This window comes from Aulonocara sp. 'chitande type north' Nkhata Bay, linkage group LG3 (assembly GCF_057382095.1).
Source record: "Aulonocara sp. 'chitande type north' Nkhata Bay isolate Kocher_YH1m ecotype deep benthic linkage group LG3, A_spYH_male_GT1.1, whole genome shotgun sequence".
Lineage (NCBI taxonomy): Eukaryota > Metazoa > Chordata > Actinopteri > Cichliformes > Cichlidae > Aulonocara > Aulonocara sp. 'chitande type north' Nkhata Bay.
Genome location: NC_141346.1, coordinates 60,095,164 through 60,118,708, shown reverse-complemented (window position 1 = coordinate 60,118,708; position 23,545 = coordinate 60,095,164). Strand labels below are relative to the sequence as shown.

The window sequence follows — 23,545 nt, the reverse complement described above, 5'->3', positions numbered from 1 at the left end:
TATAAAAACACATCGAGGCAACGAAGACCAGCTTACACTCAATATTAATATGAACACACAACATACACGCAATGAAGACATGCTTACACTCATGAATGTGAATACATGACATAAATGCTGAATGGTGTAGATTTAACACACTTAAAGGCTGAAGCTGAGGAATAACTCAGGAAGTTGCAGGACAATAGAGCGACTTTTGTGACAAGGAAAAAGTGACTGGGAGGACCAACCAGGGATTAGAAGCTTAAAGCAGGTTTAAAATAGTGAATTAGAAGTGGTTTCCAGCTGATTGAGCAAAAGAAGTGACGACTGTAGAAATAAAAATAAAAGAATAATAATTGAATTATGCAGCAATGTTTTGAATATGCATTTCTGTTGTCAGGGCAACTTCTCGAGATGTGACTCAATATGCAAATTAGTTGAATGAGTGGGGACAGAAAAAAAAGAAAAACTCAAGTTTCCTGTCTGAGACATGAGTGGAGTTTGCATTGAGAGAAATATATCTGTGACTGTGTGAGAAGAACTGTTTGGTAAAATATATGATAGCAGCCGCAGGACAATTAAATAAAGTCTGTGACTAAGTGCAGTCGTGCAGATTTGGAGAAGAAGTTTATAATTTAGTGATGACACATTGTTATAAAGTGTTTAGAAAGGGCTTAATGGGAATATTACTGTTGGGCAAACTGTGCGGCTTTAACAAGATTTTCTGTGTATTTAGCAGGTGAAACTCTGTCAGCTGACTTCAGACTGTCAGGAAGCTGAAGAACCTGAGGCCAACCACTGAAACATGATGTGGGCAAAATGAACAGAGGGAGGGATTTTAAAGGTGAACATTTAGGACTTACTGCAAATGTTACTATGTCAAAGTTACTGTGACTCAAACAGAGGAAATTCTGATTTTCTTATTTCCACACCCAGCATGTTTTGGGTGTTATATGCTATTAAATACTTTTAAATAAATTAAAAAGTATTTAATAGCATATAACACCCAAAATATGCTTCGGTTCACATTTAACTCCAGAAAATCATCAATCAAAACATGGATATTACCTGACCACAGATTCGTGGTGACGTCACTGCTCTTTTAACTGTTCGGTGTCTTTGTTTGTTTGCTGGTTGTAGAAATGGTTTATATGAGCTTTGAGCTGAGAGTCAGAGGTTTCTGTGGACACTGCTCATGTCGGCACTTATATTTCTGACCTTTTCTTATAACCGATTAAACATGATCTCCTCCCTTTTGCCCCCATTTTTGGTGGTGTAGGTACAAATGATCAGGCATGACATTCTCATAATAAATAAGATACTGCAAATAATTATTTCTGCATTTGTGCGATTGAAGTGAATTGAAAATGTGTATGAAATGACACTGTTTTAAAATAACACAGCATGTTATGCCAGTTTCAGCTGAAACTATGTTTCAAACCATATTCCGGGTTTTTAGTTCACCATTTATGAGGCTTCAAGAAGAAAATAAAAGACAGATCTGAATGTTTGAAAATGTTTTGGAAAGATTCTGTAAAGATGAGATGAAAAATACTCAAAGGATAAATTTAATTGGTTTATTATTTAGATAAATTGAAAAAAGTTAAACAAGCAAGTAAATGAAGAAACAAGGTAAAATGAAGTAATAATGAAAAAAGTTAAACAAGTAAATGAAGAAACAAGGCAGAGGAGAGAAAAGCCCAACAATCCCCTCTGAGCAAGCAGTTGGCGACAGTGGGGAGGAAAAACTGCCTTTAAACGGGCAGGAACCTCCGGCAGAACCAGGCTCAGGAGGGGACAGTCAACGGCCGGGACTGGTTGGGGGGGTTAACAGAGGTGGAGCAAGACGAGGCTACATCAGGTGAGGAAGCAGTAGCGTCTCTCCTCCGGAACAAGTGGAACCATTTTCTCTTTTTTTTCATGCACTTTTCCACGAGCGCTTTTTTCTCCAGGATGAGATTTCTCAGCTCATCGATGGTTTCTGCGTTTTGTTCTTCAAGTTTCTCACATCTTTGTTCCACCTCTTCCAATGTTGCTTGTTGTTCTTCAAGCTTGTCTTTGAGTTGTTTGGATGTTGCCTCCTGTATCAGGAGGCAACATGTCTGCATTTCTCTGTTGGACCTCTTTGTGCTTGTCTTCTAACTGCTCGTTTCTTTTCTGGATTTCTTGGAGCGTGAGCTGCAGGTCTTCATGTATTTTGTCTTCTTGTTGTTTTTGCGCCTGCATTTGAGTGTATTCACGCTTCAAGTTATTGAATTCCACCAAAATCCCCTTAACGAGCTCGGAGTTGTTTCTCGCTATCTGATCGATCCTTCTCTGCATCTGTGAGCAGCGTTTCTCCAGTTTGTCCTTTTCTTCTTCCACTTTAGTTGCTTTGTCCTCCAGCTGATTACAAAACTCTTGCAGTTTTAGATTTTTAGACTCAAAGTCCTGGACGACACGTTTTCCTTCTTTCAGTCTTTCCTGCTGTTGATCTTTCTGTTGAAGAAGGTCTTTATTTTGGCGCAGTGTTTCATCCAGGCTTTCTTTCAGCATGCGGTATTTTTCCTGCATGCTCTTCAGTTCGTGCTGCATGTCTCGTTGCTTTTTGTCCTGCTCTTCCTTCTGTTGGAGGAATTCTTTCTTTTCTTCCACAGCTTCATGGAGCTGTCTTTGGAGGAGCCGATTTTTTCGGTCCATGTATTGGAGATCCCGTTGTATCTTATCAGTCATCGTTTTCTTGTCTTGGAGCTGGTTGGTCATTTCTTTTAGTTCTGCACTCTTTTGCCTGTTTTCTTTAATGAGGTGCACAATCTGCTCTCGGCTCTGAGCAAACTTGATTCCCCAGCCCTCATTAATAATTTTTATGTCCGGCTGGCACTGTTGTCTTTCTTCCAGCTCTTTATTTTGGGCTTCCATTCGTCTACACTTGTCCTCCAGTTGAAGTTTCTCTTCTTCAATTTGTTGCATTTTTTTCTGGAGAAGGTAGTTTTCCTTCCTACTCTCCTCTAACGCCCTTTGGAAGGATGAGGAGCCATTTGGGGAAATTGGCCGGCCACGCCAGGAAGGAGAGGCGGCGTAATCTTTTTGAATTGGTTGTTTTTTTCTTGGAAACATGTTGGAGTTTCTATACGATGACTTTGAAGAGCTTGTGGTGAACGTTTTGTAGGCTGCAAACACAGATGCTGCTGAAACGAACTAAAACTTGCTGTTTCTCACCCCTACTTAAGGAAAAACATCAAAGGACTTAAGATTCTTAAGATCTATGACATCATCACTCCCTAAGCCAATGAGATTGTCACAAGACATTTTGGAATGGGGTATTTTTTTTTAAACTGTTTTCAAACTTAACTTAAAATTTCAGTGTTTCCTGGTTGTGGACTATTGGTTAGTCCAGCCGATTAAGAAATTAATTGTCACAAACATCCCTAATATTATATAACAGACGACAGAAAACAAGACAGTTTTTTTTCTACGCAATAGAGGTATAATAAAAGTTTTTTTAATTATCCTACTTTTTATAAAAGAGAACATTTATTAAAGATTATGTATTTAATTAAAAAACTCTGTTCATCTAAAGCAGGGGTCAGCAACCTTTAAGACCCAAAGAGCCAAAGAGCCATAATTGGCCTATCTGGGGTTGAAAGGCTCGATAAATGCACGGCGTTTCGCCGGGTACACCGGCTTCCGCGAGTGTGACGCTTATTTTGAGCGATGAAAAAATAAGAAAATATAATTTTTTTTGTATATTGCAAAATCACAATAATCTTCCAATTTAGAACTACAAGTTAAAAAAAGAACTAACATAAATAAAATACACTTCAGCTAATTTATTTTCACAAACCACGCGGAGCCGCACTATAAGGACTAAAGAGCCGCAGGTTGCCGACCCCTGATCTAAAGGGTTTAACAAAAAGGGGGAGCTTCCTGCTGGAAATTGAAATGTCCCCATGTCCCCACTGGGCGATCGTGGCTCAAGAGTTAGGAGTTCGCCTTGTAATCGAGCCCCGGCTTGGACAGTCTCGGTCGTTGTGTCCTTGGGCAAGACACTTCACCCGGCAAGACACTTCACCCGTTGCCTACTGGTGGTGGTCAGAGGGCCTGGTGGCGCCCCAGGGTGACTGTAGCTACATCACCAGTGTGTGAATGTGTGCGTGAATGGGTGGATGACTGAACGTGGGTGCTTAACTAGTTAAAAAAACAAACAAACATCTGTCTCTTATTTTTTATGTCACACAGGAAAGAAGCTTCAATGTCTGATGAGAAGACATTAATTTGTTGGTGTTTGTGGTGTTTGGTGCAGTTTTCTTGTTCTCTGGCTTGTTGTTTATTTACAGTGGAGATGAAGATCTCTAACAAGTTGATTTGTTCACATTTGCACATCTTAATTTTTAAGAGGAATGTGTTTTTTGAGTTTGTACACTATATGCATGTAAGGCAACCGTTTCCTTTTTCTGTATTTTTGTGTGCTGCTCTTTTAACAAAAGGGAAACAAAAGACATTTAAATCGACCTCAGATGATTTGTTTAAATTTTTACAAGGTCTTACTGAGGTGATGCAAAGTGAAACATGCTTCTTTTTTGGTAATGTGCTGGAAAAGCTTGAAAATTGACCTTGAATGTGCTTAAAAAGTGCTTGAATTTGACCCTAAAAATGTGTATGAACCCTGCATATATTGCAGTATTTACAGTTTATAGTAGGAATTTCATGGCAACAGCTAATCTTTATTTTGTTTACTGGGAAATGAAATGCTGCCAATTCACAAAGCTGTGCTTCAGCTGCACTTCCTGTTGTAGACTTGTGATGCACACAGGCTCTGTTCCAGCACTCAGCATGTTCTTCCTTATTTGCTCCACCAGGGGGAGCTCCTAAACTATGACATCTTGATAGGAGTGAACAAGGGAGAGGGGCTGAAGTTTGTGGACGACAGTGAGGACAACGACGGCATCTCAGCTGCGGCGTTCGACTACACCATCTCCAACTTTGTTGACAACCTCTACGGCTACCCAGAGGGTGAGGACGCCACCTCTGTACACTGCCACTTTTTCAGTTATTCCATTTTACAGCCTCCTCTCACTTAACTGCATTTTGCAGCATCATCAGGTTTTGTCTCATTAGGAGCCGCGTTTGTTGATTTGTTCGTTTTTTTCTGTTTGCTGTATTCATTAAAATAAACGGATAATCGTCAAAATGACAAATGTGGACAATTATCAAAGCTTACATTACAATTCTGACAGCTTGAGTTCACATGAATTTTCAAAAGAATATAAAAAGCTGTGAAAGTGCTTTAAGCGTTTAAAACATGCGAGTAAAGAATGGAATCAGTAACATGTGAGCCCAGTGAAGTGCATCAAACAAGACAAGCGTGCTAAAGAGAGCCACTCATCCACATCACGGTGTGTCTGCGCCTTAACCTTTGAGGCTCTGTGGGCAGTAATGCTATCATCCCCCAGGTAGTGGGCTCCCAATCTCAGTGTCGGTGTTTCTGACAGATCGGCCTGCGAACCCCTCACAGCCGGACCACAGTCACAGTACAGACATGTTTGGATAATGCAGTCATGCTTCCTCTCTGCTGCCTGTCACTCCTTCTGTTATCAGAAAGAGTTTTTTTTCCTCTCTAGATTTCTCACTCACTTCCTGTTTACGGACCACCAGTGGGTGGCACCAGCTGTGGCCACTGCCAAACTCCATGCTGAGTTTCAGTCCCCAGTTTACATTTACACGTTCTACCACCACTGCCAAACCGAGACGCGGCCCGAGTGGGCCGACGCCGTGCACGGAGACGAGATACCTTACGTGTTCGGCGTACCGATGATCGGTGCCACGGACCTGTTCCCGTGCAACTTCTCCAAGAACGATGTGATGCTGAGCGCTGTGGTCATGACTTACTGGACTAACTTCGCAAAGACTGGGTAGGCCTCATGTCACAGTAGTGTAAACTGTACACGTTACTGTATGTTCACTGATAGCCTTCTAGTCATGTTGAATACTTGAATCTAGGTTGCTAGTTTAATTCCCGTGTGGCTTTGAAGAATTGAACATACTGGTTCACCAAAAGCATCCAGATCCCAGAGCAGCCGGTTGGTCTTAGATAGTTTAAAGGTTGCACAGAGAATGGGCCTCCTGTCTGTATTCAGTGTATTGATGCCACATGTTACTTATAATGGAGACTGAATATAACTTTGAACTGAAACGTTTAACCTTTATGCTCCACCAGGGACCCCAACCTGCCCGTCCCTCAGGACACCGAGTTCATTCATACCAAGCCCAACCGCTTCGAGGAGGTCATCTGGACCAAGTTCAACTGGAAGGACAAGCAGTACCTTCACATCGGTTTGAAACCTCGTGTCAGAGACAACTACAGAGCTAACAAAGTGGCCTTTTGGCTGGAATTAGTCCCTCATCTTCACAGCCTGCACGACGTGCTCTTTCCCACCACTACGCGCTCCCCCGCAGGCCGTGACCCCGGCACCATGAGGCCCAGAAACAACGTTCCTCGAACCACTCGTCATCCTTACCCTACCTTCCCATCAGATCCTGAGCCCGAGGGCTCAGAGCGCCCGCCCCAGGACCTCTTTCCCAGACACACCCGCGACTACTCCACCGAACTGAGCGTGACAGTTGCAGTTGGAGCGTCGCTCTTCTTCCTCAACATCCTGGCCTTCGCCGCCCTTTACTACAAGCGTGACAAGCGGCACGAGATGCGCCGGCACCGGCTGTCCCCTCAGCGGGGCGGCCCCGCCAACGACCTGGCTCACAGCCAGGAGGAGGAGATCATGTCCCTGCAGATGAAGGACTGGGAGCACGACGCTCACCACGACATGGAGCCCCTGCGACCTCACGACATCCTGCGGCCCGCCTGCCCTCCCGACTACACCCTGGCGCTGCGCCGCGCCCCCGACAACGTGCCGCTGATGACGCCATACACCATCACCGTGATCCCCAGCACCATCACCAGCATGCAGCCTCTTCACGCCTTCAACACATTCCCCTCCACCGGCCACAACAACACCCTGCCCCACCCCCACTCCACCACCAGGGTATAGTAGGGACAGGCCCGACACAGCGCCACCTAGGGACCAGGAACACTGGCTCTGCTTCCGCTCTGGAAGGGAGGCCTCTAGACGTGGGCCTTCGTTCTGTCCTCTTATTCTCTTCTTTCTCCAAAAGCAACTACACCTGCTGCGTCATGTGCTGTGAAACTTGGCAGCTCCCTCCACTGGTGGCATGTGGAGGTGCAACTGAAGTGTCCAGCAGCAGATGAGCAGTTTGGGGTGGGTGACTCAGATCTTTCAAAGATACTGTTTTCAAAGACGGTCTGCTGTTTCCAGGCTCAAGACCTCCAACATTTGTCAAAGGGACGAATGCTCTCTCGCTCCTCGCTGTTTTCTCTTTTTTACGTTGGCGTCATCTCTTTTTCCATCTCCTGTGTGTTATGTGCACATTATGCTTCTCTTTTCTACATCCGTGTTTTATTACTGCTCTCTTCCTCTCATTTGACACGCCTCCCTCCTGCTCTTCTCTAAAAATTCCCGATCTGCTGAGCAGTTTGGAGGCGGGAGGCGTACACTAAACATATAACTATGAAAACACTGATATCTTTCATTCGACCAGCATTTTTAGGTGCCAAGTAAGTACTGCTGTGTTTCATTTCTCATTGAGGGAGAAGAAAAACCAAAGAAAAATAGAGTTTCGCTATTTACCGTCAACTAACAGAGTTCTGTCATGTTCTCATGACAAAGTGCCAAACTGGCCTCAGTCGTGATTTTCTTTCTTCCATCTTCTCTCTTTTTGTTGTTTTGTTTGAAGCATTTGTTTAATTGTTGTTTTTTATTGTGTGGAAAGAATTTTTCTGAAAATATAGATATAGAGAAATGATATTATATATAGTTCTATATAAAATGTGTACAAAGGAGAAAGTATATAAAAGGGTTTTCTCAGTGGGGGATCTATGCATGAATTATTTTTAAAGACGCGGGGAAAAGGACACTGTACCTGTCGATGCACGTTTCCCAAAATCTAAACGAGTCATATCGCTCCATGTTTGCTACTTTTGGTTTTTGGTTTTCTCCCGCAGAGTAAGAGCATCGCAGGAGCATCGCAAGAGCATCGCAGGAGCATTGCAGGAGCTCCTGAAGTCAAACGACGCCTCCCAGCACTCATTTATTAAAACGGAGTCGATGCCAAAAGTCTTAAACGTTAGAATCAAAGCAACAGCTGTGAACTCAGTCATGGTGTCATGTGCAGCCTCCATCTTACTGTCACTGATTTTTAATTTTAGGGTACGTGAGGTAAAGCGTCCGTCGATGTAGCTTGATTGTACAAAATTATTTTTCTACGTTATTAACAAAACAGAGCAGAGACTGATGCTGCTCCTGTCTGACCCCCTTATGTCTTGTGTGTGTGTGTGTGTGTGTGTGTGTGTGTGTGTGTGTGTGTGTGTGTGTAGGAGCTGCTGTCGCTGTGTGTGATATCACATCTGCATCACTCAAGGGTAGGCGGCCCCGCGTCAGACAACAATAAACAAAAAGCAGAAAAAGGCCAACAGTAAAAACTCAGACTCCAGCATGAGCTCCTTCCTGCTGCTTAACCAATCACCTTCCTCCATATCATCACTGCTCCCTCCCTCCTCCACTCTCCATCCTACACCGCCTTTGTTATTTAACACCGACCCCCCCCCAAACTGATAATCAGACAAATTCCCAAACAGCTGACTTCACTGTGTCGACACCGTTCCTGACTATTTCTGACCTCAGCTCAGCTCTGCTATTATCCTCACATTAAGGGTTCGTTCACCTGCCTGCAGATGATCTGTGAGCTCGTCGGTTGTAAATTAAACTCTAAGCACACTGAGGGTAACCGGGAGGCGTTCAGGGCCTGCAGTGCAGAGCTGCAACATGAAAAAAAGGGATGGGGGCTCAGATCTCCTGAACAGGGTGGAAACAACACGGTGGGTTTGTGCTGTTTGTGATTCCTGCTCCGTCACTCTGGTGGAGACCACTGCAGCTCAGCAGCGCTCCCTGCTGACCCTCTGATGAAGATGTCAACAGTATGTAAACTGAGCTGATGTGCTGCTGTTTAAGCCCACGTGGTAGCGTACGTCCAGTATGGGAGAACTTAGTCACCGGTGCTGTCTTTGCTTGTGCTCTAGCTTTAGCCTGTTTGATTGTTTGTTTTCTATTTTATTACTGCCTAAAAGGGGAAGTGGGGGAAACACATGCCTGACTTCTCCTGTCAGAGGTTTTGTAAGCTCAGTGGAAGGGAAACGTGCACAATGTAAATCATAAAACAACTGAGTGGGGCTGTGCTGCAGGTGGATCAGTGCTGTGGACAGTAGCTGTGGAAAAGAGACTGGACAAAGACTCTCAGCCTTAAATACAGGACAGAGGATGATCCGATCATCTTTCAGCTAACAGTGTCGAGCAGAAGGACGGCCGGCTAATGCGTCCGTACGAACCCTTTTGTACTCACTCCTGTGTATAAGGAGGTGGCGAGGGGTTGTGTAGTTAACCTCAGTGATAGGTTTGTAGCATAAACCTATTCGTTGGAACGTTAAGGACAATTTAATTACATAGCAAAGCAAGACACGAGTAGGCAAAGTTCTTCATGTTTCCCGTGCACGGGAGAGAACCGGACAAACGCCGTTCCTTCGCTTGACCCCAGTTGCTCTCGTCCGCTCCCCCGTAACACTGCTCTTTTATTGAGGTTACATGAATATACATATGACGTTCATTAACATATGACGTCTACATACAAACAAAGAGTACGTTGCCTGTGCGTGCGTGTGTGTGTGTGTGTGTGTGTGTGTGTGTGTGTGTGTGTGTGTGTGTGTGTGTGGTGGGGGGGGGGTCAGAGTGTGACCCCATAAAGACTTCCCTAAACCTGCTGGTCTGGAAGTCCAGCAGTTCATCTAAACAAAAGGCACTTAGCCTAAATCAGATATAGATACATTTATCCTAAATGAACAGAGGGAGTGACTTTAAGTCTGATTTCAGACTATGTCAGTATTAGTTAAGCCAAGAGTCGGGCAAAAGCTTTATGGCCCGGAAAGTTCTAATTCCCACAACATATTGTTGGATTAGTAAGCAAAACTTTTCTGTGATGAAGATTTTTGGGGTTGTTGTTTTAGTGATGGGTTCATTCTGTCAGTTAGCTTTGGCTTGTTTTCTTATTTCAATAGAGGGAGTTTTACTAAACATGGACATGTCGAGGAGCGGCTCATTATTTCTGTAACAGTGCACTTAGAGAAAACTGTCAGGTGTCGCCCCCTTTGGTGATGATGTTTTGTGCTCTGATGAGCTAATAATCAGCTCTCTTTTCCTCCTTCTTTGTTCTAAGCAGGCCTGCAAGATTGAATTAACAGCGCTGTAAAACATTGTTGTGAGAGCAAATATAAGGTGAGCTTTTCCAGATTACAATGGGCTGAGGAAAAGGTCACCTGTGGGAACCTGCCAGTTCCTGTCTAAAGGATTGCAGCGAGTCAATCCAGTCCAAGATCATAAAGAACTCTTTTTCTAAAAACAAAAGAAACAACAAATAAATGAGCTCATATTGATGAGGGTGGAGACTCTGATGCTTTGTGCGTGAGGCTCCACTATCAGCAAGATCTAGTGTGAATGTGTGTGCATGATGTGTGTGACTGGACTGTGACTGGACTGACCATGTGGACTAAAGTGTTGACTGACTTGACACTGAGACAAAGACTGGACCAACGTTAGGATGAGTAGATGCTGACAAACAATTCACGACGCCGGTAAGAAAAGGGTGGATGCTTTGCTTTGCTTTTGGCAGGAGCAGGAGCACAAGCATTTTACTTCAAACACACAGATCAGGTAGAAAACTGTGGATTAGAAAACAAATTCATCAAGAAGGTCCTGAAGCAAGAAGTTCATCATTGCATAGAGTAAGAAAAAGGACATGAATCATCCCACGGGTATGTGAAGTCGTTATATTATCATCACCTAAATCATGTCTGCATACTGTGTGTGTGTGTGTGTGTGTGTGTGTGTGTGTGTGTGTTGCTTTTTTAAATCTTCTACTTAGAGTTCAAACTTGGATAGTGATAAAAACATTGCACTGCTTCATTTAATATTTCATTGAACACATCTGTGGTTGAATTTGAATCTTAAATGTTTTGATTTCAAAGATGTGGTTCTGATATGAAGGAACAGAAAGTAAATTGTTGCCATAGATACAGTGAGACAGACGCCTCAGACCCTTATTTTTTATTTCTTTTACTTTTTATTTTATTGATTCATTTCTTTATTTTTACATTTGAAAAAGTGTATTTGTCTGAATGAACTAATCTCCATTTTCCATGCTTTGTATCACTGGTCATACTGGGAACAGCCATAGAAAATGTTTGTAAAGAAGAAATCTTAAACATGAGCAGATTCTCAGGCGATTTCTGTTTCCTAACCATTGTTTCAGTGCACACGTCCCATCACTACATGTGTGTTAAAGATTTCTTTGGGATCAAAATAATCCACTGACAGTTATCAGTACAAACAGAATGCAAAAATCAAAAGTTCTGTCATGGTCCTGGGTCGGTGACCCAGCGCTTTGAGTTTATGATTATTATTTTCTAGTTTATTCTGATTTTGTATTAGTTCTTTGGGTTTGGTTGTCGTGTTTATTTTCCCTACCTGTGTCTCCCTCTGTGCTCTGTACAGGTTCCCGAGTTTTGTGTTGTAAAACAGTCAGACCATCTCTACACAGCAGCTGTTCACAAACATCAAATCTGTCTGGATGATCAGGATATGACTGAACCTCCTCCACATGTGTCACCTTCCTGTTGTTGTCAGACAGTTGGAGCTTTGTGTTCACTGTGTTTGTGTCGATTGTGAGTTGACAGGAATCTGATGGAGAGAACAAACACAATCCAGCTGCAGTTATTGATCCATCATCTGTTCATTGATTGACCCTTTGATGATGACTCCTGACATCAGAGATGTGAATGATTAAGATGGTTGAATGTGTGCTGCTTTGTTTTCATGAATCCCATTAAAAACACACTTACACTTCCTCAGACCTGGTCTCAACCATCGGACTCCAGCAGGCTCCACCCTAAAAGGAGGAGGGGGGTCAGAGCAGCACAGTCAGCATGCACACATGGACATTACATGGCTCTCATACACACACTGTTACACACTGATAAAGGAACAGTCCAACATTTTGACACATAAATGTTTAAACTTCAAAAGAGCTTGTATTGTTGTATTGTTGATTGTCATTTATGCTTAGAAATATTTAACCATAGATGCTTAGAGGTGTATAATCAATTGTGTAGTGAGAAGTTGTGTGATCTTTAACAGGCTACAGAGGCTTGGTGTGTATTCCACACTAGAATGCACACCTACATCCTGGGAGCATGGGAAGAGGTCGCATCTTGTCTTAATTGTTTTATGATAGGATTAACGTCGCTACGTTTGTTCTAGTCTAAGTGCTTTTTTGTTTAGATGAACTGCTTGACTTCCTCACCGGGGGGGGGGGGTCTAGTCTACCCTCTTCCTGACCAAGGATGTTTGACCCTTTGATCAGCAATATACACACACACACACACACACACACACACACCCACATACACAGGCAAGGTACTCTTTGTGTGTATGTAGACATCATATGTTAATGAACCTATGCATATTCATGTAACCTCAATAAAAGAACAGTGGTACGGGAGAACGGACGAGAGCAACTGGGGTCAAGCGAAGGAACGGCGCTTTGTCCGGTCTCTCCCGTGCACGAGTAACATGAAGAACTTTGCCTACTTGTGTCTTGCTTTGCAGTGTAATTATATTGTCTTCAACGTTCCAGCGGATGGGTTCAAGCTACAAACCTATCAGCAAAACTCATAATCACATCACATTTAATCTCCTTTATTAAGCACGATGTCCAGGGAGCATTGACATGTGCCACAGTCAAGGTTCAACACACTGTGACATTCATGCTGTCAGGGAGTGGGTGCATATTAAATGTAAAGACTGGGACTGGCTACAAAAACTGATTCAGTACAGGTAGAGTGCAGCAGCCAGTGCATCACATATTTTGAGCTAATGCAGCGGTCATCACACCACATACTGCTTTCTATGTAAAGGAGCCTTCATTCTCAGATTAGGGCTGTTTGTGACCATAAAGTCTGTCTCACAAGGGCAGCCACTGGTCCAGGCGAGGATGCCTCCACAGTGGGATGTCTGAGGGTGCAGACATGGGTGAAGTTAGGACCAGGTGCCAGTGGACCTGTGTACCTCTGGAGATAGGAGTTATTGTTTCACTCCACCAAAAGCAGAGAGAAAGATCCATCCATCCATCTTCATCCGCTTTATCCGAGGCCGGGTCGCGGGGGCAGCAGCCTAAGCAAAGAGGCCCAGACCTCCCTCTCCCCAGCCACCTCCTCCAGCTTATCCGGGGGAACACCAAGGCGTTCCCAGGCCAGCCGAGAGATATAATCTCTCCAGCGTGTCCTGGGTCTGCCCCGGGGCCTCCTCCCGGTGGGACATGCCCGGAACACCTCACCCAGGAGGCGCCCAGGAGGCATCCTTGTCAGATGCTTGAACCACCTCAACTGGCTCCTTTCGATGTGGAGCAGCACTCTGAGCCCCTCCCGGATGGCCGAACTTCTCACCCCATCTCTAAGGGAGAGGCCAGCCACCCTTCGGAGGAAGCTCATTTCTGCCGCTTGTATCCGCGATCTCGTTCTTTCGGTCACTACTCACAGCTCGTGGCCATAGGTGAGGGTAGGGACGTAGATCGACCGGTAAATTGAGAGCTTCGCTTTTACACTTAGCTCCCTCTTCACCATGACGGACCGGTTCAGCATCTGCATTACTGCAGCTGCAGCTCCAATCCGTCTGTCGATCTCCGGCTCCCTTCTCCCATCACTCGCGAACAAGACCCCGAGATACTTGAACTCCTCCACTTGGGGCAGGAACTCATCCCCGACCCGGAGTGGGCACTCCACCCTTTTCCGGCTGAGAACCATGGCCTCAGATTTGGAGGTGCTGATCCTCATTCCCGCTGCTTCACACTCGGCTGCGAACCGTTCCAGTGCGAGCTGGAGGCCCTCACCCGATGAAGCCAACAGAACCACATCCTCCGCAAAAATCAGAGATGAGATTCTGAGGCCACCAAAGCGAAAGCCCTCCGCCACTTGGCTGCGCCTAGAAATCCTGTCCATAAAAATTATGAACAGAACCGGAGACAAAGGGCAGCCCTGGCGGAGCCCATCACCCACCGGAAACGAGTCCGACTTATTGCCGGCAATGCGAACCAAGCTCTTGCAACGGTTGTATAGGGATCGAATGGCCCGTAGCAATGGGCCAGACACCCCATACTCCCGCAACACCTCCCACAGGACACCCCGAGGGACACGGTCGAATGCCTTCTCCAAGTCCACAAAACACATGTAGACTGGTTGGGAAAACTCCCATGCACCCTCAAGTATCCTCGAGAGGATAAAGAGCTGGTCCAGTGTTCCGCGACCAGGACAAAAACCGCATTGTTCCTCCTGTATCCGAGGTTCGACTAGCGGACGAACTCTCCTTTCCAGCACCCTGGCATAGACTTTCCCAGGGAGGCTGAGGAGTGTGATCCCCCTGTAGTTGGAACACACCCTCCGGTCCCCCTTCTTAAAGATGGGGACCACCACCCCGGTCTGCCAGTCCACAGGTACTGCCCCTGATCTCCACGCAACATTGCAGAGGCATGTCAACCAGGACAGCCCTACAACGTCCAGAGCCTTCAGGAACTCGGGGCGGACCTCATCAACACCAGGGGCTCTGCCACCAAGAAGTTGTTTAACTGCCTCAGTGACCTCGCCCCCGGAAATTGGCGGGTCATTCCCCTCATCCCCAGACTCTGCTTCCTCCTCGGAAGACGTGTCAGTGGGATTAAGGAGGTCCTCGAAGTATTCCTTCCACTGCCTGACAATTTTCTCAGTCGACGTCAGCAGCGCTCCACCAGCACTATACACAGTGCAGGTAGAGCACCGCTTTCCCCTCCTGAGACGTCTGACGGTTTGCCAGAATCTCTTCGAGGCAGTCCGAAAGTCTTTTTCCATGGCCTCTCCGAACTCCTCCCACACCCGAGTTTTTGCTTCAGCCACTGCCCGAGCCGCATTCCGCTTGGCCTGTCGATACCTGTCGGCTGCCTCCGGAATCGCTACCTTATCGTGGTGGAGGGGTTTGTGTGACCCAGGGATCCCAGGGGCTATGTTGCCTGGGGGCTTTTGCCCCCTGGTAGGGTCTCCCATGGCAAATTGGTCCTGGGTGAGGGACCAGACAAAGAGCGATTCAGAAGACCCTTATGAAAAGAATATCGAGGGAACAGTTTACCCTGCCTGGGATAGGGTTACCGGGGCCCCGCCCTGGAGCCAGGCCCGGGGAGGGTTCCCGAGGGCAAGCGTCTGGTGGCCAGGCCTTAGTCCATGGGGCCCGGCCGGGCACAGCCCGAAGAGGAGACATGGGCCCATCCTCCCGCAGGCCCACCACCCGCAGGAGGCGCCATAGGGGCCGGGTGCATTGTGTGCCAGGTGGCGGCCAGGAGCGGAGAACCTGGCGGACTGACCCCCGGCTGCCAAGACTGGCAATAGGGACAGAGGGAAAGATGTTTATTAATAATCCTTCTAATTAATAAATGCTCTGTAGAGCAAATTTATTCAAGGTAAACAAACATAAATGATGGAAACAGCATCAACCAATCACAATGCTTCACTCTTGCAGGAGGACGTTGTGATTTGATGCATGTGATGAATATATTTATTTCTTATTCTCCTAACAGGAAAATTATTTTTTATTTTTGTATATTTATACTAACATAAGTGCATTTAAAGGCTCGTCATCTTGATTTATTTATTTATTCAGAAATGATATCAAACAATAATACAGGGAAACCCTGAATTAAATGACACAATTCTTGGTCATTGATGGTTACAGCTAACAGTGTCTCTGGGACCACTTTTGACAGCATTTGACTGAAGTGCTGGTTGGCTGCAGGGCCACCATGAAGGGTCTTTCTGGAGCTCTCAGTGCTGCAACATCTAGATAAAATAGCATCTCTATAGAGGTTAAATCATGTGGAGGGTTAATTTATCATCAATAATTATTTAATGAGTCATCATTAAATAATTTATTAAATGTTATTAATGAATTAAGTTCAAAATACTTAATAAAGTAAATATATACATAATTGATTTAATGCCAAGTAATTTCATTTAAAACATTTACAATAAATTAATTTTAAAAAATTAATGATTTTTAAATAAATGTAATTAATCACTTATTGACACATTTAATTAATTATTTAAGAATCTATTTATTTAATTCATTTGGGCCCTTCTAGCCCTGCAGCTGTGCATGTGCTTACAGATCCACTGGTATGTGTCCTACAGGTATTCTCACAGCAGTGCTGCTGAACATTAAATGACCAGCAGCTGTCAGTTCTTCATAATAAGCAGTTAAACGAGGCTTTGTGTGATCTGCCTTTAGGTGAAGCAACAAAGCTGGAAAAATTGGACACATTCACAGAGCTTTACCACACCATCACTAGACAACAATGGAATTATTTTAACTAAAAACAAATAATCAGAAAGTCTTCTGCCTGGTCTCGTACCTCTGTGTTTCTGTAACATGAATAATGAGCTGAAATTCTCCTCACGACACCACCGATCAGCTCGAAGGGCCCTCGAATTTACCTGCATGCATCCTGTTCACCTGTCAGCTTTTTACCACCTGCTGCTTATTCAGGAAACATGCCCACATTACCTGGTGACAGTCACAGTTTAATGCGGGCCGCTGTTTGTCAATATAAAATAATTTAGTTCCAATATTGTGCACATTGGTATTGCAAATGCACCATATTTTACAGACCATAAGGCTCACTGGATTATAAGGCGCATTAATTATTACTCAATATTGTTTGGAGAAATAAAACCTGCAGCTTCAGAATCAATGCAAAAAGGGCGTAAACACAAAGCGCGGACCCGCTGAAACATCAGAATCAGCGAGCTGTCGGCTTTCAGCTCGTGTCCGTGCAGTCAGGTGCATGGACACCTCATTTTTGTCAGAAACAAAATTTGGTAAAAAAAAAAAAAATCTGGTAATTCTTTGTTTTTATATTCATCGGGTCCCAATCAGCCCAAATATCAAAGAGAAATTAAAAATGAATGCCACGGAGGAGTTCGGGTCTTAGGAGGTTAAAGATTATGCCACTACATTCTTGTCTAGAAGATATTAAAGTGATGGAATGCTGGATCATTGCGTAACTTCACGTTAGTCTCTTGGCGAGTTAGTTAAGGTTAGTCTGCCGCATTGTGGTGTTGCTGACGGCTGCCTCTTTGTTGTTCCCCAGGAGGAGTGTGGAGACGAGAGGACAGCGAGCACGGGGTGCTCAGACACTGAGGAGCGGAGACAAAGAACACCAACACTGGCAAGAGGACATGTCAGAGTCGGGAACGCACTGGGGATTTATTGTTGTTTGGATTATTTTGCATCACTGTAAATAAATGCACTGACCTCATCAAAGAGTCCAGCATTTGGGTCCTCCTTCCCCTCATCATAGTCTGCCACGCAGGCCGTGACAGAAAAGCCCACTAAAAGAACGCCCACCAGACCAAAGCAATGGTTTTGACTTGATCAGCATTAACCCCGCCCCCTGACTTTGATGGGTGAAGCTGACAAATAAAATGTATTTATGAACAGCGATGCAGGGCCAGGAGTAGCAACGTGAATTAAATAAATACATCATTAAATAATTCATTAAATGTGTCAGTAAAATAATTAAAATAGAAAACAAACCAATAATTGATTAAATATGCAATTAACTAATTTGAATTGTATATAAACAAATATTGAAAAATTTTAAATGAAATTAATGGATAATTCATTATTAATATATATCTTTAATTGATTATGTAGATTTTTTAAATTAATTACTGAAATAGTTCATTCATTAGTGATGCATTTATTTAATGCAACCATAAAATTATTGCTAGTTTACGTAAAATAAATTTAAGACATCAATATTAAAGGTTAAATTATGATAATGAATACATGCAACTATAACTGATGACATAAAAATGAGGATTTCTTAAGCTGAAGCCAAAGTGCTGACTCATTTGTCATGTTACTCTCAAATGTTTTCCCTAATAACAAGAACATAATTACACTTTAGCCACAAGAGGGCAGCAGCATTAATATAAGTCGCATGTATATAAAGGTACAGAGATTATATTACAGTGATTTTGACAAAAACAAAACAGAAGTTGATGGCAGTGTGTTTTTCCATGACAGAATAATTACGCACACCCCACTTTGCAGTTATTTATTTGTAAAAAACATCATAGCACCAATGTTTGGAATCATGTATGATTTTTGTTCCACTTTGTGTTGGTTTTTCACGTGGAATTCCAATAACATTGATTCCGAATACTTTTGCAAGCCACTGTAAAGTTCACTATCAGTAACATCATAGCACCACCCAGCTGTATAGAAACTCCGTCATGCTAGCTAGTACACAGTATGAGTTATTGTAACTGACTGTAAAAAGTCAGCACAAGGAAAACAAACTCCACCTAAACTTGGTTTATATCTGACCCAGATAGACTGCAGGTCATAACTTCTTACCTGAAGTTCAGTTCACCTGACACTCGGACCGGCGGCCGCCTCGGGTCTCTGCTCCTCCTGGGTTGCCGACCCCTGCTCTAAAGCATCTGATTTGGATTCCTGGGCCCTGTTTCAGGAAGCCGGTTTCGAAAACTCAGAGTGAAAAACGACACTCAGGGTTGAGTAACCCCGAACTGTCCAACTCGGAATATTCGGTTTCAGAAAGGCTGATAACAATTAGTTCAATCAACGCGGAGTTGCTTTAACCCCAAGTGAAGCCGGCGGACGAGGATACATAAAGCCCTGATAAGCGGAGCACAGAGTAAGCGAGTCACCATGGAGACGGAGGGAAAGAAGGCGCGGTCAATGTATTTCACAGCGCTTGAGGCCGAAATTCTGATGGCAGCATATGCCGATAACATGCAAATTTTGCAGAAAAAAAGGTAACACAGCCTCAGCTGCAAAAGAAAGGGAGCATGCATGGCAAAACATAGCCGACAGAGTCAATGCGTGAGTGTTAATTTAAACATTGATCGAGGGATTTCCACCCATTTAACACGTTATTTTATCATATGTTATTTTATTTGTTATTTTATACATTTTATGTTGTGATGTGATGTGAGCGCAGGTGCAACCCAACAGGCCCCAAACGTGCCTGGCAGCAAGTAAAAATGAAATATAAAAATATAGTCCAAACAGGTAAGGTGTAATTGTATTATGAGCCATAGTGCTTGGTCTGTTTGTCCCATGTAAATCAATTGCAGTTAGAGGCTACATTAATTTTCTTTCTGTAAGCACTTATTGAAATTATCTGAGCACATTACAAGTACATATTTGCTTACTCTGTATGCTCAAATGTGGCCCGTTATAGCCAACAGAAAAAAAGCGGAGGCCCGAAAAACAGGTGGGGGTCCTCCACCACCACCACTCACAGAGGCTGAGCAGTTGGCCCTCAGCCAAAACAGTGGGCGCCCTGTGGCTGAAGGCATCTCTGCGGGGACATCCTCTGAGTCAATAACCCCGCAAGACACAAGTGCCTACATAAGGGGTAAATTCAAAATAATACATGATGTGCATACATCCTTTCTTCACAGTCACCTTTGCAGTGCGACACATTCATTTGATAAACTCTTTACCATAATGGATTATTTTGTAGTGAAGTTATTTTCCGACTGATTTTGCCTTCCCTCAGTCTTGGTTGTCTTTGAGAGCATAATGACAATGAAGTGTAAGGTGATTGGTATGTTTGTTAATTGCCATTTGGTCCCTTGTAAGTTATAAGTGACCTGTATGAACCTCATATTCTATCAGTTGATGGTGGTGGTGTACTGCATCTGGTGCAGCCTCCTGTTGAGCCAGACCAACATGCAGTTGTGAGTAATACTCCACAGATTATATGAGTTTACAGTAGAACAGCAATGTTGTTAATTTCTTTACTACAGGAAAATAATGAAGAAACATTGACAGCTGTTACAGAGGAGGAAGCAACAGAGACACTTTATGAGGTTTACATCTTTTAATACTTTGTGTACAGGAAACACAGGCGACCAATAAAGCCAGTTGAACAGAAAATCTGTTTATTCTTCTTTCAACATGTTGAGGTGATGGGTCAAAGGAAATGATTGTGACATATGGTGTCTCTGACTGCTCTTCCATCTTGTATGTCCGTGGGAGGGTCAGGATGTTCATGGTTTGGATCACTGCTGATGTTTGGTTCAGAAGGACAGTGTTCTCCTCTAATTGTGGCAATGTTGTGAAGAATCACACATGCCACAATAATGTCACATGCCCTTTCTGGGGTGACCCTGAGTCTTTGCAGGCACTGGAACCGGGCCTTAAGCATTCCGATAGTCATTTCAATTCTGGCTCTTGTCCTGCAATTAGCCAGATTATATCGCTGCTGTGGGCCCGGTTCAGGGTCAGGGTAAGGGGTAAGCAAATAGGGTAAACATGGATACCCCCTATCACCAAGCAAGTAGCCAGTGAACTCTCCTAAGACAGAAGGATACACTTCTGAAGCAATTGGTCTTTATATATTTTAAAGTATTCTCAACTCACCATGTCCAAATTTTGTGCTCAGTGTACATTCACGGAATATTTGTGAGTCATGGACAGAGCCTGGCCACTTGGCTTCCACATTTGTGATAATGTTGGCAGCATCACATATGATCTTCACAGTGCAGAGAACACAAATTAGCATCCATTACTATAATGAAATAATTTGTTAGTTTGAAATGCTACAGGGAACTATGTACCTGCACATTAATGCTGTGGAAAGACTTCCTGTTCACATAGTCTCCTTCATTTACTGAAGGAGCAATGATTGGAATGTGAGTACCATCTGTACAGCCAATCACGCCTGGGAACCGTGAGAATGAATGTAAAATTTAAGTAGTAGTCCAAGTATCACCACATCATGAATTAAATTTTGTTCATCCTGATACCTGCAATTTTGTGGCATCCCTCTTTGATAAATCTTGTGGGTCTGTGACCGGGGAACACCACAAACGGGTACAGGAGACGTTTCAGTGCAACTGTAACATTCCTGACTGCCCGACAGACGGTAGCCTTGGAAACGTGCTCAGCGTCACCAATATTATACAGAAAGCTCCCGTTTGCAAAAAACCGAAGTGCAATACAAATAATATGTACAGAACTGAGAGCATGTCCGCGATGTGTCACATGAGCAATATTAGGCCTGAGGATGTTATTCAAATAACTTATAGATTGTGCTGAAAAACGGTAACGTTCACACAGGAAATCATCAGGAAATGATAAAATGTCCATACGCGCTCTGATCACTCTCTCCCGGCGGAGAGCTCTGCGGAGAATTTGGGCTTCACGATCTACTGGCTCTTCAAGGACGGGGCACGCCATGTCCGACACTTCCTACTGTCAGGTTTCCGACAAAGGGGCGGAGACAGTCAGGGTTAGTTGTAGTAAACCTGCTAGGGGGCAGGTTAGCTTCACGGAGTGTGTCGTCATAGTGACTCACTCAGGATTAATCTAAACTCGCTTTGTGAAACCGAAAACCCAGAGTTTTCGTTAACTCAGGGTATACTTACTCAGTTTTTCCACTAAACCGGCTTCCTGAAATAGGGCCCTGAGATCAAATTTATTTTCCTTTGGCTTTGTTTTCTTCCCATTTGTGGCTTTAATGTAGTGTTACATCCTGTTTGTTTGCTTCCATCTGTATACATGTCCAGATTCACTGTTATGTTTCTATTCTTACATTGCTGTGTGATCACTGTTCCCTCTGCTGACTGATGTGACCTTTTGTATCGTACACTGATACTTGTCATATTTGTATCTGCGCCTAAAAGATAAAAAGTTTTCCATGCTAAAACACAGCTCCACCTCCTGCAGTTCTCCCTCTGAACCACTAGATGTCTCTGTTATCTAAATGAAGACGTGCAGCACAGCAACCACAGCAGCGCTCAGATCACACGTGTCCTGTTATTATGTATAAAAGCATGAAACAGGTGAGACAGGTGGGATCAATATTAATGTTGTGGAAATATATGAAAAAGCAACAGAAGAGTGAAAACATTTCGTGTTTCTAGAAAGATCTTTCAGCTCACAGCTGCTCACAGACTGTATTTACAAGTGACAAACTGCAACTCTACAGTACATCTACAGTATAGATCAAATATATTCTGTATTCAAATCTATTGAGTGATGTTTGAAAGTCTTTCCAGGTGAGTTTGATCCAGGAGGGTCTGAAGCCAGAGTCAGACAGAGACTGTGCAGAGACTGTAGAAGGACAGAGCAGCAGCAGAGCAGTCCAGATACACTGATGATCCTCTGTCAGATCCAGAGGGACACACAGGGATGATGCTGGACTCTACATTGTGTCTGACAGTGGAGCTGTTCTCAGAGCAGTTCACTCTGCAGCACTGACAGTCATCTGCACTTCTTCTCATTCCTCTGTCAGTCACTGCTGGATGAAGCTCTCCTCTCCACCTCCCAGTAACATGGCCCAGTCAGAGCGTCTCTACACACAAGCTGCTGCTGCTTCAACCTCTCTGGATCATCAGGACACAGCTCCTCCTCTCTCAGCACACACACCGTCCTGTTTACCATCATCACCTCCACCTGCAGAGAGAAGAAGGAAGAGCAGAGGAGATAAACGCGTGTTTCCAGAGACTCTTCATCAGCTGTCAGTCAGTGATGCAGCACATCCAGTATAGAGAGCAGCAGGGACTTCAGTGCTGGGACTGTACTAGGACTCATTGTTGCTTCACTTTTTCTAATCTTTGGATTTTTATTGAAGTTGATGAAAATGTTTTTCCCTCCTAGTTTGAGTTTGGACTTTCATTCATTAGAAGAACCTTGGTGTGTCCACTCTGAGCTCTGTAGGAACCCCAACAACAAGCCCAACAATCCAGATGGCCGGTTCCAGCTGTTAACTGGAGGAATTCCATCCAAACATCTGCTCTCACTAAATTCTTCCTCACCTACAGACTGTGTTCTTCACTGCTTTAAACTTGGAAATGAATGCAGTCATTGGTCTGCGTGCTGCTTTGTTCAGAGAGCTGATTGGCTGTTGACAGCGTTTGATCAGAGTGTGTCAGCTGTTACTATGGTGACCATAAAGGTCAGAAACAGGAAGTGTTTGTGTCCAATCCTGAAGCCTGTCACCATTCTCCTCTCACAGCTTCACTGAGAAGCTGAAGCTTTACAGGAAACACTGGATCTTTGTTTCATACTGACTGTGTTTAGTACAATACTGCTGACAGCACCACCCAATCACTCCATCACTCTACTGACCTCAGAGTCTCCAGTCTGTAGTCTGGACTCTGCTGAAGATCAGACAGCTGCTTCACATCTGGATACTTCAGGTAGTTTCCTCTCAGCTCCAGCTGTCTCAGATGGGAGGGGTTGGACTTCAGCGCTGCTGTCAGATAATCACAGCTGATCTTTGACAAACCACAGTCCCACAATCTGTATAAAGAATGAAAGATGTAAGTTTATTAGACAAAGTGTGA

General features: G+C 44.0%; 1 protein-coding gene and 1 pseudogene across 1 annotated transcript; one reads left to right on the top strand and one right to left on the bottom strand.

Moving 5' to 3' along the window:
- Positions 1-1,598: 1,598 nt before the first annotated feature.
- Positions 1,599-3,345, bottom strand: LOC147336389 (uncharacterized; annotated as a pseudogene).
- Positions 3,346-3,911: 566 nt separating this feature from the next.
- On the top strand, positions 3,912-8,204 carry LOC147336388 (neuroligin-2-like). Its single transcript, XM_086287790.1, has 4 exons — positions 3,912-3,941; positions 4,758-4,991; positions 5,560-5,873; positions 6,179-8,204. The coding sequence occupies exons 1-4, from the start codon at positions 3,912-3,914 to the stop codon at positions 7,005-7,007; spliced, it is 1,407 nt and encodes a 468-aa protein (XP_086143916.1). The 3' UTR covers positions 7,008-8,204.
- Positions 8,205-23,545: the final 15,341 nt, after the last annotated feature.

Bases quoted from the DNA above. Each gene is read 5' to 3' on its own strand.
- LOC147336388 (XM_086287790.1), top strand. From the start codon at position 3,912: ATGTCCCCACTGGGCGATCGTGGCTCAAGA. The intron at 3,942-4,757 runs GTTAGGAGTTCG...TTCCTGTTGTAG, and splicing joins TGGGCGATCGTGGCTCAAGA to ACTTGTGATGCACACAGGCT. The intron at 4,992-5,559 runs GTACACTGCCAC...TTCTGTTATCAG, and splicing joins AGGGTGAGGACGCCACCTCT to AAAGAGTTTTTTTTCCTCTC.